We start from the raw sequence: 15,209 nt of genomic DNA, 5'->3' as shown, positions 1-15,209 counted from the left end.
TCCTGTAGTCCACAATCATCTCCTTTTTGTCTTGATCACGTTGAGAGGTTGTTGTCCTGGCACCACACGGCCAGGTCTCTGACCTTCTCCCTATAGGCTGTCTCATTGTTGTCTGTGATCAGGCCTACCCCTGTTGTGTCATCGGTAAACTTAATGATGGTGTTGGAGTCGTGCCTGGCCGTGCAGTCATGAGTGAACAGGGAGTACATGAGGGGACTGAGCACGCACCCCTGAGAGGCGCCTGTGTTGTGGATCAGCGTGGCGGCTGTGTTGTTACCTACCCTTACCACCTGGGGGCGGCCTGTCAGGAAGTCCAGGATCCAGTTGCAGAGGGAGGTGTTTGTACCAGGGTCCATAGATTAGTGATGAGCTTTGAGGGCACTATGGTGTTGAACGCTGAGCTGTAGTCAATGAATAGCATTCTCACATAGGTGTTCCTTTCGTCCAGGTGGGAAAGGGCAGTGTGGAGTGCAATAGAGASTGCATCGTCTGTGGATCTGTTGGGGCGGTATGCAAATTGGAYTGAGTCTAGGGTTTCTGGGATAATGGTGTTAATGTGAGCCATGACCAGCCTTTCAAAGCACTTCATGGCTACAGACATGAGTGCTACGGGTCGTAGTCATTTAGGCAGGTTACCTTAGTGTTCTTGAGCACAGGCACTATGGTGGTCTGTTTAAAACATGTTGGTATTACAGACTTGGACAGGGAGAGGTTGAAAATGTCAGTGAAGACACTTGCCAGTTGGTCAGCGCATGCTCGCAGCACACGTCCTGGTAATCCGTCTGGCCCTGCAGCCTTGTGAATGTTGACGTGGTTAAAGGCCTTACATCGGCTGCGGAGAGCGTGGTCGCCCAGTCTTCCGGAACAGCTGGTGCTCTCATGCATGTTTCAGTGTTATTTTCCTCAAAACGAGCATAGAAGTAGTTTAGCTCATTTGGTAGGCTCGTGTCATTTCAGTTGAAACGTACACTACTAAGGTCAGCGCTACCGGAGATATCAATGTCTCTTCCTGTGTTTTGACTCAGACAATCCCGCAGAGGAAACGTGAAGGCTAGGTTGTTTCCATTCCATTGATTCTAAATTGGAAGGGCAGTCGGTTCTACCTGATAGCTCCATGTTACAGTTTAATGGGTGTTCAACAGGAGAATTCAAGTGAAACGGCTAATTTGGCCCACACCTTGATTTTAGCTAAGTTGGGATTTTGAAAGGCACTGACTATAGGAGGTTGGGCTTTTACTGACATGCTGTAGGAGGTTTTTGCYCTTTTGAAACAGGAAGCTAATCAATATCAATGAAAAGTATTTGCAAATTAGGTTGCTGCTGTACACTGATGGGGGCATTACCATATTTGGGTGTCATGTAGGAAAATCTTACAGYTCAATACAATTCTGTCAAGAACATTTCCATTATATGGTTTAAAAATGTATCAAGTTGAACAAATTATTAAAGTGCTGTGATCATGAGTAATTTGAACATGTTAAATCATTCACGTATCACATTATGTACCGCAGGGTCAGACAAATGTTTTATGCATGTTAGCTTTTAGTTTAGTTTCCTCATTACATGAGGTGAATAGGGCTCAACCGTTTTYAGTTTTCAAAATGTGCATGGAAAATATCATGCTTTTTTGTTGTGCACTTCCCTTTATATSTTATCAATAAACCCTACATTGTCCATGGTGAATGTGTTGTTTTGTGTCCCTCACTTCATACTTAACTAATATACTTACAGTATGTGTAGCCCTAACAGTAATTCCAAAAAAAATCTTAAATGAAAGCCAGCACACAACAGTAAKGTGACATCATCCCTACTCTGAACTTGATGAGTTTTTAATACGGTTGTCCATACAACATATATTTACCTCGTTTGGAGACAGAGATATACCGGAAGAACAGCCGGAAGAACAGCTTTCCCACATCTTCTATATCCCTCTGGARAATGAAACCAGTCAGCCCAACAGTGAAAGCCCAGTGTACTGTAAGAGGTTTGGCTCCAACTTTCCTTTTCCTGTGTGCTGCTGCTCTCATTCCTCAGCCTGTCTAGTCCATCTGTCCCTGCCTCCCAGGAACCTGCCTCCCTGAGCTCTGCCCCTCTGTCAATCCTAACATTGGCTCCAGTCGCTGAAATAGGTGCTGAGCACACATTGGCTCCTTCCACAACTATGTTAGTTTTGGCACAAAATGGCTACCAGGCAACATACTGTAGGTTATGGGGAAGGTGGGCTACCTTTCCGCCGGACGATGAACTCAAACTTAGCCGGCACCAGGGTGTCCAGGCTGATGTTGAGCAGGTCCAGACCAGCCTCCTTCAGTTTAGGCAGCAGCCTCGCCAGGTTCATACCGTTGGTGGTCACAGCGATGGTCTTCAGGCCCTCCAACTTCCTCAGCTCKGCTGGACAGACAGATGGACAAACAGACAGATGATAAACTGGAGCTGTGTTACAGCACAGTGACAAATGGCATACAATTCCTGGTTGAATTGAACTCTGTTGACTAKAAAGTAAGTGGGTGTGACTGGCTAAGCATGCATATCACAAGATGGGGTTTGGGGATCATTTGCAAGATCATCAACCYCAAAGCCCCACTTCACACAGCCACGGAGACTTCAAACACTCCAGTGTAAAGCTACTAGGATCAGCTTCCCTTCCCTCAATTCTAACCATAAACAGGAGTGGGGAAATGCAAAACTGACCCCAGATAAGCATCTAGGAGCAACTTCACTCAACACTACCTTAGACACCCTGGSATGACCTTTGACCTCAAAAGAAAAGTGCCAGTAGACATATCTGCTGACGTCACGGTGCCAATCAGAAKAGGTCACGCGTTTGATCAGCACATGACAACTGGTGAGCAGTGTCCACATGGACGCCATCCCTACCAGAACATCCAGTTTAGACACGCTCAATTTACTTTTTCGCCATGACCTGGTTTGGCTTCTGTTGTGCAATTTCCCCTTTAGGCCTTCCCCTTGATGACATCACATCCTGCAGATGCACTGTCCTAACCCCACAAACCGCAAGGAAAATAAATGGATTCCAATGCCTACCGTTATGACATCTACTAAACAGCACCTCTAACAACTTGAACTCAAAACGACCAACCATGGACGAAATTCTAATTTGGGGAATAATTGTGTAAATCCTGTATCAATGAATGTGTATCTTGGATGATGATTCTTCCCAATGTGAGCACCTCAATAGAGTTATGATTGGTCGGTTATACACATCTAGATGTGATGAATGTGTATCTTGGATGATGATTCTTCCCAATGTGAGCACCTCAATAGAGTTATGATTGGTCGGTAACAGCATTGGTAGGCTAACAGATCACAAGATACAACACACAGTCATGGCATAGTCTATCCATTCCCCCTTACATACTTCATTAAGTTTAAAGCATGCGGAGAGCGAGACAGTCATGAGCCTCGTCTCTCCAAAACACTTACAAGCCTCTTGACTTATAAATCATATATAAAAATGAAGATTATACAAAATCTTAGGTCACTCCACAGACCAATGTCACTAGATTAACTTTAAGTCACAATCATAGCTATTGGATCTTGCCATTTATTATTAGGAAGTTATTCCTCCTAGCAAAAATTATACAGAAACTGATAAAACTGCAAGAGAAAAACAGAGGTTTATAATTGTAGCAGGCTTGGTTTATGTGCCGTGTATACTGAACAAAAATATAAAACGCAACATTTAGCCCCATGTGTCATGACCTGAACTAAAAGATCCCAGAAACATTCCAATGAGCCAAGACAAATGAGTCTCAGGTTGGGAAAATTATTAATTGTATATATTTTTATTTTAGTAAACATTGAAAATGGGTCCCACAGACCAGAACACCACACAAGGGTTAAATAAAATAAAGCGACCCTTGAATAATTAGCGTAAACAATAAACCGTTCCAAATTGTAAATTGCATTTACGAATGAATGTGACTGGTATTAGTCTTTGCTGTAAAAAAAAAAAAACTTTACAACAGACTCTCCGGTATGCTTATAAATTTATTTGGTGTTGTTTACATTGTTCCAAACTATCAGAGAAATTATACTATAACCTAACAGCACCTGATTAGCACACATAATATGCATACAGCCCTTGCTCCTTACTTAATTTTTGTTGATCTCCAACTATTTTCCACAATTCAAATGTATTCGTCACATCTGATTTCCACTTTACCTCCTTAGCAACCAGTAAACATTCCCCCATTTCAAGTMTATTTGTCACGTCCTCTGCATCCATTTTGCTGTCATGTGTTATGATTTTATTATAAAAAATGTATTGTGATTACGTCAGGCCCTACTGGTCACCTGCATGCAATGCATACATGTGTCACAAAGAGAGCGAGGGTTGAGGGAATAGGGTGTTTTTCCTAAACAAATTAGGYATTTCGGTAACAGAACTTTTCAATCTGAAATGGCTGTAATTATGTTGCAGCTTCAGCAACAGGGAGAGCGCAATAAACACTGTTGATGCTATGTGGTGGTCGCTGCAGCAGGGAGGAGACAACACAGCACATCAAGTCTGAGCCCGGCCCGGGACAATCAAATCAATTGCGGTCGGACTCCCTTAAGTAATGTGTCTCTTAATTACTTAATCAAACAGTGTGCTTAAAGCATCAGACAAGCTCACAGGATGTGTCTATGGAAAAATGCAGGTTTGAAAATCGATTGGTCGAAAGAACAGACGACTCTCAGCCAAACAAGACAATATATATTTTGTAGGGGACAGCCCTACTATCAACTGTCAATTTACTGATGCATGTCGGCACACCATTAGAAAAAAATGCAAGGAAATCAAGATATCTTGTCAGCTGCCAACTCATCAAAAGCGCTTTGACTTCTCAAACACTATATGAAGCCTCGTCTCCTTATTAATTCAGCTACTTACTTTGCTAACTAGCAAGTTAAACCAAATACACAGCTTTAGTGCTGCCAAATCTCACGCGTGAGTAGCGCTAAGCGATTAGTGGTATTTGAGGTTGGTTCGGTTTCAGTTCGATTATAAAAAATAATCACAGTTTTCGATTTTAGTTTCAAAGATTTTTTTAAACATTAAATGCATTATGAAATAAATGACATTAAAATAATGTTACAGCTTTTTTATGGAAAAGKCAAAAATAGTGAACATTCAATTGCCAAAACATTGAAAATATTCTATTGTCTCGGTCAGGTCCACATTTGGTAGATATCAATAGAAAAATAGGACATCACTATGAAATAATAAAATMATGTGGACAAGCCTTCAAAATTTGTGGATTCGGCAATTTCAGACACACCCGTTACTGAGAGGTGTATAAAATTGAGCACACAGCCATGCAATCTCCATAGACAATCATTGGCAGTTGGATGGCRCGTACAGAAGAGCTCAGTGACATTCAARGTGGCACCATCATAGGATGCCACCTTTCCAACAAATCAGTTCATCACATTTCTGCCCTGCTAGAGCTGCCCCGGTCAACTGTAAGTGCTGTTATTGCGAAGTGAAAACGTCTAAGGGCAACAACAGATCAGCCACGAAGTGGGAGGCCATACAAGCTCACAGAATGTGACCTTCGCGTGCTGAAGCATGTATAAAAATAAAAAAAATACAAATAAAATAAAAAAAACACTACAGAGTTCCAAACTACCTCTGGAAGCATCATCAGCACAATAACTGTTCGTCGGGAGCTTCATAAAATGGATTTCCATTTCCACAAGCCTAAAATCACCATTCGCAATGCCAAGCATTGGCTGGAGTGGTGTAAAGCTCGCCGCTATTGGACTCTGGAGCAGTGGAAACATGTTCTCTGGAGTGATGAATGCACACACTTCACCATCTGGCAGTCCGACGGACAAATTCGGTGCCAGGAGAATGTCTACCTTGCCCCAATGCGTGTCAACTGTCATTTTGGCGAAGAGGAATAATGGGGGGGGGGTTTCTCCCTTCTTCCTGGTTTTGGCTAAGCTCCTTAGTTCCAGGTGAAGGGAAATCTTAAAAAAGGTACAGCATACAAATTAAATTAGAGATGATTTCTGTGCATCCAACTATTGCAACAGTTTGGGGAAGGCCCAGCATAACATGATTTCTGGAATATAGATGTATCTGCACACTAATGTGTCAACGGAAACACCATTACAACTGCGGCGACCGAACTCAAGTGTGCATGCGCCACGGCCCGCCACAAGAGCGCAATGACAAGGACAATTCCGGCCAGCCCAAAACCTCCCCTAACCCGGACAACGCTGGTCAATTTGTTGCCGCCTCATTGGTCTCCCCGTAGCGGCTGGCTGCGACAGCCTGGGATCGAACTGGGGTCTGTAGAGAGACGCTTCAAGCACTGTGATGCCAGTTGCCTTAGACCGCTGCGCCACTCGGGGAGGCCTCGTTCAACACTTTTTGAATGAGTAGTGTAATCGATAGGCCTATTTTTTTTTAACATCTCGTCTAGTCTATTTTAACATCAAGATTATTTAACTTTCTCTGGTCACAGGAACATGAATTTGGTGCCTAGGCAGATGAGGGCGCCTCAAGTTTCACCATCAGGTGGAGACTGTGTCCCCTCTCTCTGCAGCCTCGCCAAGAAAAGGAAGGAGCGAGCAGGGACACAGAAGCAGCAGAGGGTTGCCACTCTTCCCCTCCTACACAGACCAATTCCATGCTCAAAATGACTGGGAACTCTGAAATCTCTGACTTCGTTGCGATCAAGGAAAAKAAACAAGWTCCGACTGGGYAAAATCMATTTGAACCGTCATCCAACTCTATTCTTTCATACCTTAAGTTCACAGATGTCATAATTTCACCTGGTTCTTTCTAACTTCCCAGTTGTCTTGAAAGCCCCATGACCATCAGATGCAGGTACCTACCATCAGTCCAGTAAAACAAAAAAGTGAARTATTTGCAAATGATTTCAATTTATGCTCAGCTGTGCCTTGCAAGAGGTACACCATCTGCGCTAGTTTTGAAATATAATATGGTCTGAGAAGAACAATATCGGCAAGCATGGCCTTGCAAAAGTATTCATCCCCCTTCACATTTTTCCTATTTTGTTGCATTACAACCTGTAATATAAATATGTTTTTATTTGGATGWCATGTAATGGACATACAAAATAGTCAAAATTGTTGAAGTGAAAAGAATTACCCCCCCTCAAAAAGAAAGAACTGAAAAGTGGTGCGTGCATATGTATTCACCCATTTTGCTATGAAGCCCCTAAATAAAATCTGGTGCAAACAATTACCTTCAGAAGTCACATAATTAGCTAAATAAAGTCCACCTGTGTGCAATCTAAGTGTCGCATGATCTGTCACATGATCTTATATATACACCTGTTCTGAAAGGCCCCAGAGTCTGCAACACCACTAAGCAAGGGGTACCACCAAGCAAGTGGCACCATGAAGACCAAGGAGCTCTCCAAACAGGTCAGGGACAAAGTTGTGGAGAAGTACAGGTCAGGGTTGGGTTATAAAAAAATATCCCAAACTGCGAACATCCCACGGAGCACCATTAAATCCATTATTAAAAAATGAAAAGAATATGGCACCACAACAAACCTGCCAAGAGAGGGCCYCCCACCAAAACTCACAGACCAGGCTTGGAGGGCATTAATCAGAGAGGCAACAAAGACACCAAAGATAACCCTGAAGGAGCTGCAACGCTCCACAGCGGAGTATCTGTCCATAGGACCACTTTAAGCCGTACACTCCACAGAGCTGGGCTTTACGGAAGAGCGGCCAGAAAAAAAGCCATTGCTTAAAGAAAACAAATAGGCAAACACGTTTGGTGTTCGCCAAAAGGCATGAGGGAGACTCCCCAAACATATGGAAGAAGGTACTCTGGTCAGATGAGACTAAAATTTAGCTTTTTGTCCATCAAGGAAACGCCATGTATGGCGCAAACCCACCACCTCTCATCACCCCGAGAACACTATCCCCACAGTGAAGTATGGTGGTGGCAGCATCATGCTGTGGGGATGATTTCCGTCGGCAGGGACTGGGAAACTGGTCAGAATTGAAGGATTGATGGATGGCGCTAAATACATCTAAAACATTTAACTGTCTTAGAATGGCTTAGTCAAAGCCCAGACCTCAATCCAATTGAGAATCTGTGGTATGACTTAAAGATTGCTGTACACCAGCGGAACACATCCAACTTGAAGGAGCTGGAGCAGTTTTGCCTTGAAGAATGGGCAAAAATCCCAGTGGCTAGATGTGCCAAGCTTCTGGAGACGTACCCCAAGAGACTTGCAGCTGTAACTGATGCAAGAAGGTGGCTCTACAAAGTATTGACTTTGGGGGGGATGAATAGTTATGCACGCTCATGTTTTTTTTTATGTCTTTGAATCACAAGAAAAAATATTTTGCATCTTCAAAGTGGTAAATCAAATGATACAAACCTCACAAAAATCTATTTTAATTTCAGGTTGTAAGGCAACAAAATAGGAAAAACGCAGAGGGGGGTGAATACTTTCGCAAGCCACTGTATTGCCAATATGCTGTGATAATGTATTAGGCTTACTGCACAAACCTCATTCCTACAGAACTGTTTTTATTAAGTTAATGTTGGTGACCACTTCTCTAGAGAAACAGGGCGTTTGGCTCACACAAAAAACGAATTAAATGGAAGTCAAGTAACTGAACCGATGTTGGTCAATTAGTTGTTTAATAATCAACTTATGTTTGGAAATCTGTACCACCGATGGGTTTGGATTTCTGAACTTTAAATGTTATTAATCCTTAGTTATAATAGCGACCCGAGGGGCGCCATAACRGACGTGCTACACCAGAGGTTAATGGTTATCCGTGTGAGGAAGGTATATGGTGGGTGCAATTACGCTTGGAATGTAGGGAAAGCGATCACATGGCAGGCATTGATAAGGGGAGAAAGCCATYGATTAGTGARSAAGGGGTTCAAGGTCAGGTTACTTTAAGAGACAAAGAAAAGGTTATGGCCTGTATCACTTATCCTGCCTTGCAATAAAGATACAATGTTTGTTCAGATGTGGAGGAGGAGACTCAGCATAGGAGAAAATGTTAAATATCAGTGCTTGTGTGAATATGTCTGTCGATTCAGCTGTTCGATCCTTRGGGAAGAATAAACTTGGTTTAAGCTTTCATAGTGTCCGTCGAGTTCTTACTCTGGTAATTAGAACCTAACACCATGTGATCGTATACAAATAATAATTGATTGGATTTATATAGCACTTTTCTACTAACTGAGGTACTCAAAGCACTTTACATAGGGGGAAACTAACCTCATCCACCATAAATGTGTAGGGAAAGGGGGATAAATGACTAGTCAATTGTACAACTGAAATGGCCCTAGCCCATAGGCCTATATACATTATTATATGGTTTGAATAACAACTAAAGTGGCCAAATAACTTCTTAAAATGAAGCACATTAATCTGCTTTTACAATGGGTGTAGAGACTAACTGGCATACATACACAGCACGTGTGTTTCAATCTTGGGGAAGATCATTTCCCCCATAAATTAACCTTTATAACAAAAGCATTACATGCATAATCGCATTTGTTGGTACTTGAGAATTGCGTTTTCCTGCTAATGGAACATTCATGCTTATAGCCTACTGCCGTGTGCGCATTGCTGTGCTTATAATGTGAGAAACTATTAGGCTATCAACATTTTAAGCTAAACGTTCTCATCCGTTGCGTCAGGGTCATTGCTTAAAACATGTTTTTTTTATGCTAGTGGTTGTATTAATCTGGGATCTAGCGCATCCAACAACTGTCCCGGATTATGTTTGGAATATTTATTTCTCACACAGAATAGGTCAACTTTTGTACTATGGGGGAGAGTAGATTGACATAGGCTATTACTTTTGCAGTTTGTTAGGCCTACTCATCTTGTTGGCTGACAAAAAGTAAATGTGGACAGTACTTCCAACATCTTCAATTAGCACCTCGGAATTGGATAAGGACGTGAGCAGTTGCGTCCCTGATGTGTCTGTCTTCACTTGTAGCCTGTGAAGCGCATTGATTTTTTTAGGAGGATTATGGCCATACAAAAGGGGATGTTCCCGGGAAATTCGAGGCATTATCAAGTGCTTGGCAAATTGTCAATGAGACTGATGAAGTCTACAGCCCACGTGAAAAACAAAGTAGATCTCATGCAACTTTTTTCAAATCATCATTAGAGTCGCATCATGCAGCCGTAGAATGTATTAAAAATCAAAACATATAGCCCAACATTTGTAACGAAAGTTACATAAATAATCTTAAATTAAGCATATAGGAGTACCGGTTACTTTGTTAGCAGCATGTGCGCCCCCTCCCTCAAATCGTTTGGAGAAAATATCCTTTCTATTTTATTCAGCTAATGTTCAATTGTATTCTTCATACTATAAAATAATGACACAGAATTCTAAGCAAATCTTGTCTGTTAAATGAACTAGTGTAGCCCACAGCCATATGGCATAGCCAGATCAGGGCTTAACATAATGACAATGCAGAGTATGCTATAATGTTCTTCTGAAATATACTACATTGTCTTCAAATCATGTTTGTTTCTTTAGACATGTCTAAAATAATGGATTTATTGTGATGGTGTAGGCTGTATCACATGGATTTAGACTTTTTTAAATGTAGATGCTTGTTAATGCGTTTGTTAATTAACGGTCAATTACCGTGAGACCGACAGTTATTTGCTTGACAATCACCGGCAGACCAAATTTCATGACCATCACAGCCCTAGACACACGAGATACCGACTGGTTTTCTGATCCACGCCCATACCTTTTTTTGTTAAGGTATTTGTGACCAACAGATGCATATCTATATTCCCAGTTATGTGAAATCCATAGATTAGGGCCTAATGAATTGATTTCAACTGACTTATTTACTTATATGAACTGTAACTCAATGAATCTTTGAATTGTTGCATTTATATTTTTGTTCAGTATATTTGAAAAATCTTTCATGCTCTACCTATTGATAATCACTCAGCTGAAAGGGAGAAATGTCATGCTCTAAAATAGGTCTACCCGATTACTTCCTATCCCTTGCGCAAATAGCCTACAACTGTGTCTGTCCCGAGCTCACTGGCACAGGAAACTGAGGGCCCAGAATATTTTATACAATGTAACAAGTTTGCTAATGCTAGCTCGGGCCAGACCCAAGTTAATAGTTGATACAATGTTAAAAGTTTGTTGTAAGTTTGTTGTCATAGCCAACAAGATTTATAGGATAGAAGTTACTTTTTAGGTTTGTGGGTCATTCTTGGGCCCAGGCAATTTCAGTCCCTCTGACTTTTTATATTATATTTCAAGTATTGGGTCACCAAAATGAAATGTTAAAAGACTTTGTATATACATTGAAAGGTCCAGTATAATGAATTTTAATATATAGAGAATTTCATTTAAACTTTAATTAAAAATATATTTTMAACTGACACTAAGAATTTTGTCATGTCCCCCAGGCATTTKACTTTTTTTTKTTGGGAAATTAATATTAAAATCACACATAATTAATAACTTTTGCCATTAATGCAAACGTGTTCTTTTGTTGAGAAAGTATTTATCAAATAAATGCATGATTATTGATTAAAATAACACAATTTTGCTGTCCCTCAGTCTACATTCAACCCCGTCACGCCAAAAAAATTGGTCAGTCCACCCTTATGTGAAATCATTAACAGGAAGTAACATCATTCAACAATTTTCAACTGCATGGTACAGAAACAGGCAAGTAATCTCATTCTTTTATATGTGTATTTTTTTTGTTTTTATTTTAAGTCAGGTGGGGATAGTCGAGCTGACCAACTTGAGATGATTCCACCAGCATGTGACCTCTCTCAACCTCCACGTGGAGGGATATGTGTGGGCCAGACTCTCAGGAAGAAAACAATGAATGAATGAATGAATATGGTGCTCCTGAGAAGGAGAATAGTCATGCTGACACTAGCGCTGTAGTCACAGCTGTTCTAGCATTCTAAATGTCCTTGGAAAAATGTCAGTTTGATGACACGTTGGAACTTTTCTGATGAAACCTGTTGAATGTTATTAATTAACCTAATGCCTGATGTGTTTTAAATTTGTTTCAATATTTACTGCAGTTTGGTTAATAAAAACCAGATTAATTCTAAATATAGCTAATGTCCTTATTAAATGGTTGCATACAATGAAACGCAATATTTTGGGGTAAATATTTAAAGGATTTTGATAGTAAACTGGAAAACGATGTCTCTTCAACCCTGTTACAGTATTCAACCCTGTCACCCTAGTCTTAACCCTGTCACATGACAATATTTGTTAAATAAAATGGCAAAGAAATAAGATGAATTTTAATGTTCTTGAGCCATTCTGACATGTAAGACAAATCCCAAGAAATGCGATTTTGTTACATTCTGAATGAAAGCATTTATTTAAATGACCAGCCCATACACAGAAGTGCTATTCAGGGTTGAATATAACATTACATTTAATCATTTAGCAGACGCTCTTATCCAGAGCGACTTACAAATTGGCCTGCATTTCACCCTATGATATCCAGTGAACAACCACTTACAATAGTGCATCAACTCTTTTAAGGGAGGGGGGTTGAGAGGATTACTTTATCTATCCTAGTATTCCTTAAAAGTGGGTTTCAATTGTCTCCGGAAGTGTGTGATGACTCCGCGCACCGTGCGTCGTGAGGAGTTGTTCCACCATTGGGGTGCCAGCAGCAGCGAAACAGTCTTTGACTGGCCTGACGTGGAACTTACTTCTCAATAGGGAGGCGCAGCAGCAAGGTTGGAGGAACGCATGCCCTTGTGTGGTGTAGGCCTGATCCGAGAGCCTGAAGGTACGGAGGTGCCTTCCCCTCACAGCTCCGTAGAGCACCATGGTCTTGTACGGGATGCGAGCTTCAACTGGAAAGCCATGGAGAGAGCGAGGAGCGGGGTGACGTGAGAGAACTTGGAAAGTTGACACCAGACGGCTGCGCTGGTGAGTTGTAGGGTTGAATGGCACAGGCAGGGAGAGCCCAACAACAGCGAGTGCTGCAGTAACCAGACGGGGATGACAAGGCCTCGGTTAGAGCCTGCGCCGCTTCCTGCGTAGGCAGGGTCGTACTCTGCCGAATGTTGTAGAAGCATGAACCTACAGGAACGGGTCACCTCTTGATGTTAGTTGAGAACGACAGGGTGTTGTCCAGGATCACGCCAAGGTTCTTAGCCACTCTGGGAGGAGGACACAATGGAGTTGTCAACCGTGATGGCGAGATCATGGAACGGGCAGTCCTTCCCGGGAGGAAGAGCAGCTCCGTCTTGCCGAGGTTCAGCTTTAGGTGGTGATCCGTCATCCACACTGATATGTCGCTGCCAGACATGCAGAGATGCGATTCACCACCTGGTTACAGACGGGGGAAAGGAGAAGATTATTGTGTGTCGTCTGCATGCAATGATAGGAGGACCATTGTGAGGATATGGACAGAGCCAAGTGACTTGGTGTATAGCGAGAATAGGAGAGGCCTAGAACAGAACCCTGGGGACACCAGTGTGAGAGGCCGTGGTGCGAGACAGATTCTCGCCACGCCACCTGGTAGGAGCGACCTGTCAGGTAGGACGCAATCCAAGCGTGGACCTTGCCGGAGATGCCCAGCTCGGAGAGGGTGGAGAGAGGATCTGATGTTCACAGTATCAAAGGCAGCCGATAGGTCAGAAGGATGAGAGAAGAGGAGAGAGAGTTAGCTTAGCAGTGTCGGAAGCGCCTCCGTGACACAGAGAAGAGCAGTCTCAGTTGAATGACTAGTCTTGAAACCTGACTGATTGGATCAAGAGTCATTCTAGAGAGATAGCAGAGAGCTGGCCCAGGACGGCACTTCAAGAGTTTTGGAGAGAAAAAGAAAGAAGGGATTACTGGTCTGTTAGTTATTGACATCGGAGGATCGAGTGTTAGGTTTTTTCAGAAGGGGTGCAACTCTCGCTCTCTTGAAGACGGAAGGGACGTAGCCAGCGGTCAAGATGAGTTGATGAGCGAAGGTGAGGTAAGGGAGAGTCTCCGAAAATGGTCTGGAGAAGAGAGATAGGGTCAAGCGGGCAGGTTGTTGGGCGCCGGCCGTCACAAGACGCGAATTTCATCTGGAGAGAGAGGGGAGAAAGAGTCAAAGCACAGGGTAGGGCAGTGTGAGCAGAGAACCAGCGGTGTCGTTTGACTTAGCAAACGAGGATCGGATGTCGTCACCTTCTTTTCAAAATGGTTGACGAAGTCATCCGCAGAGAGGGAGGAGGGGGGAGGAGGATTCAGGAGGAGGAGAAGGTTGGCAAAGAGGCATTTCTAGGGTTAGAGGCAGTATGCTTGGAATTTAGAGTGGTAGAAATTGGCTTTAGCAGCAAGAGACAGAAGAGGAGAATGTAGAGAGGAGGGGTGAAAGGATGCCAGTCCGCAGGGAGGCGAGTTTTCCTCCATTTCCGCTCGGCTGCCCGGAGCCCTGTTCTGTGAGCTCGCAATGAGTCGTCGAGCCACGGAGCAGAGGGAGGACAGAGCCGGCCTGGAATAGGGACATAAGAGAGTCAAAGGATGCAGAAAGGGAGGAGAGGAGGTTGAGGAGGCAGAATCAGGAGATAGGTTGGAGAAGGTTTTGAGCAGAGGAAGAGATTGATAGGATGGAAGAGGAGAGAGTAGCGGGGGGAGAGAAAGAGCGAAGGTTGGGACGGCGCGATACCATCCGAGTAGGGGCAGTGTGGAAGTGTTGGATGAGAGCGAGAGGGAAAAGGATACAAAGGTAGTGGTCGGAACTTGGAGGGGAGTGCAATGAGATTAGTGGAAGAACAGCATCTAGTAAAGATAGGTCAAGCGTATTGCCTGCCTTGTGAGTAGGGGGGAAGGTGAGAGGGTGAGGTCAAAAGAGGAGAGGAGTGGAAAGAAGGAGGCAGAGAGGAATGATCAAGGTAGACGTGGGGAGTTAAAGTCACCCAAACTGTGAGAGGTAGCCATCCTCAGGAAAGGAACTTATCAGGCGTTCAAGCTCATTATGAACTCTCCAAGGAAACCTGGAGGGCGATAAATGATAAGGATGTTAAGCTTGAAAGGGCTGTAACTGTGACAGCATGGAATTCAAAGGAGGCGATAGACAGATGGGTCAGGGGAGAAAGAGAGAATGTCACTTGGGAGAGATGAGGATCCCAGTGCCACCACCCGCTGACCAGAAGCTCTCGGGGTGTGCAGAACACGTGGGCAGACGAGGAGAGGCAGTAGGAGTAGCAGTGTATCAGTGGTAATCCATG

The 15,209-nt window shown here is 43.1% G+C and overlaps 1 protein-coding gene across 1 annotated transcript in view; it reads right to left on the bottom strand.

The window, feature by feature from the left end:
• LOC111969162 (molybdenum cofactor biosynthesis protein 1) overlaps positions 1-15,209 on the bottom strand; it is a 51,754-nt gene that overhangs the window by 22,878 nt on the left and 13,667 nt on the right. The window contains exon 4 of the mRNA XM_023995096.2: positions 2,227-2,391. Within this exon, the coding sequence (XP_023850864.1) occupies positions 2,227-2,391 (165 nt within the window). The remainder of the gene's footprint in view (positions 1-2,226; positions 2,392-15,209) is intronic.

This window comes from Salvelinus sp. IW2-2015, linkage group LG10 (assembly GCF_002910315.2).
Source record: "Salvelinus sp. IW2-2015 linkage group LG10, ASM291031v2, whole genome shotgun sequence".
Lineage (NCBI taxonomy): Eukaryota > Metazoa > Chordata > Actinopteri > Salmoniformes > Salmonidae > Salvelinus > Salvelinus sp. IW2-2015.
Note: the sequence above shows the minus strand (reverse complement) of the source record. Positions and strands in the feature narration are given on the sequence as shown.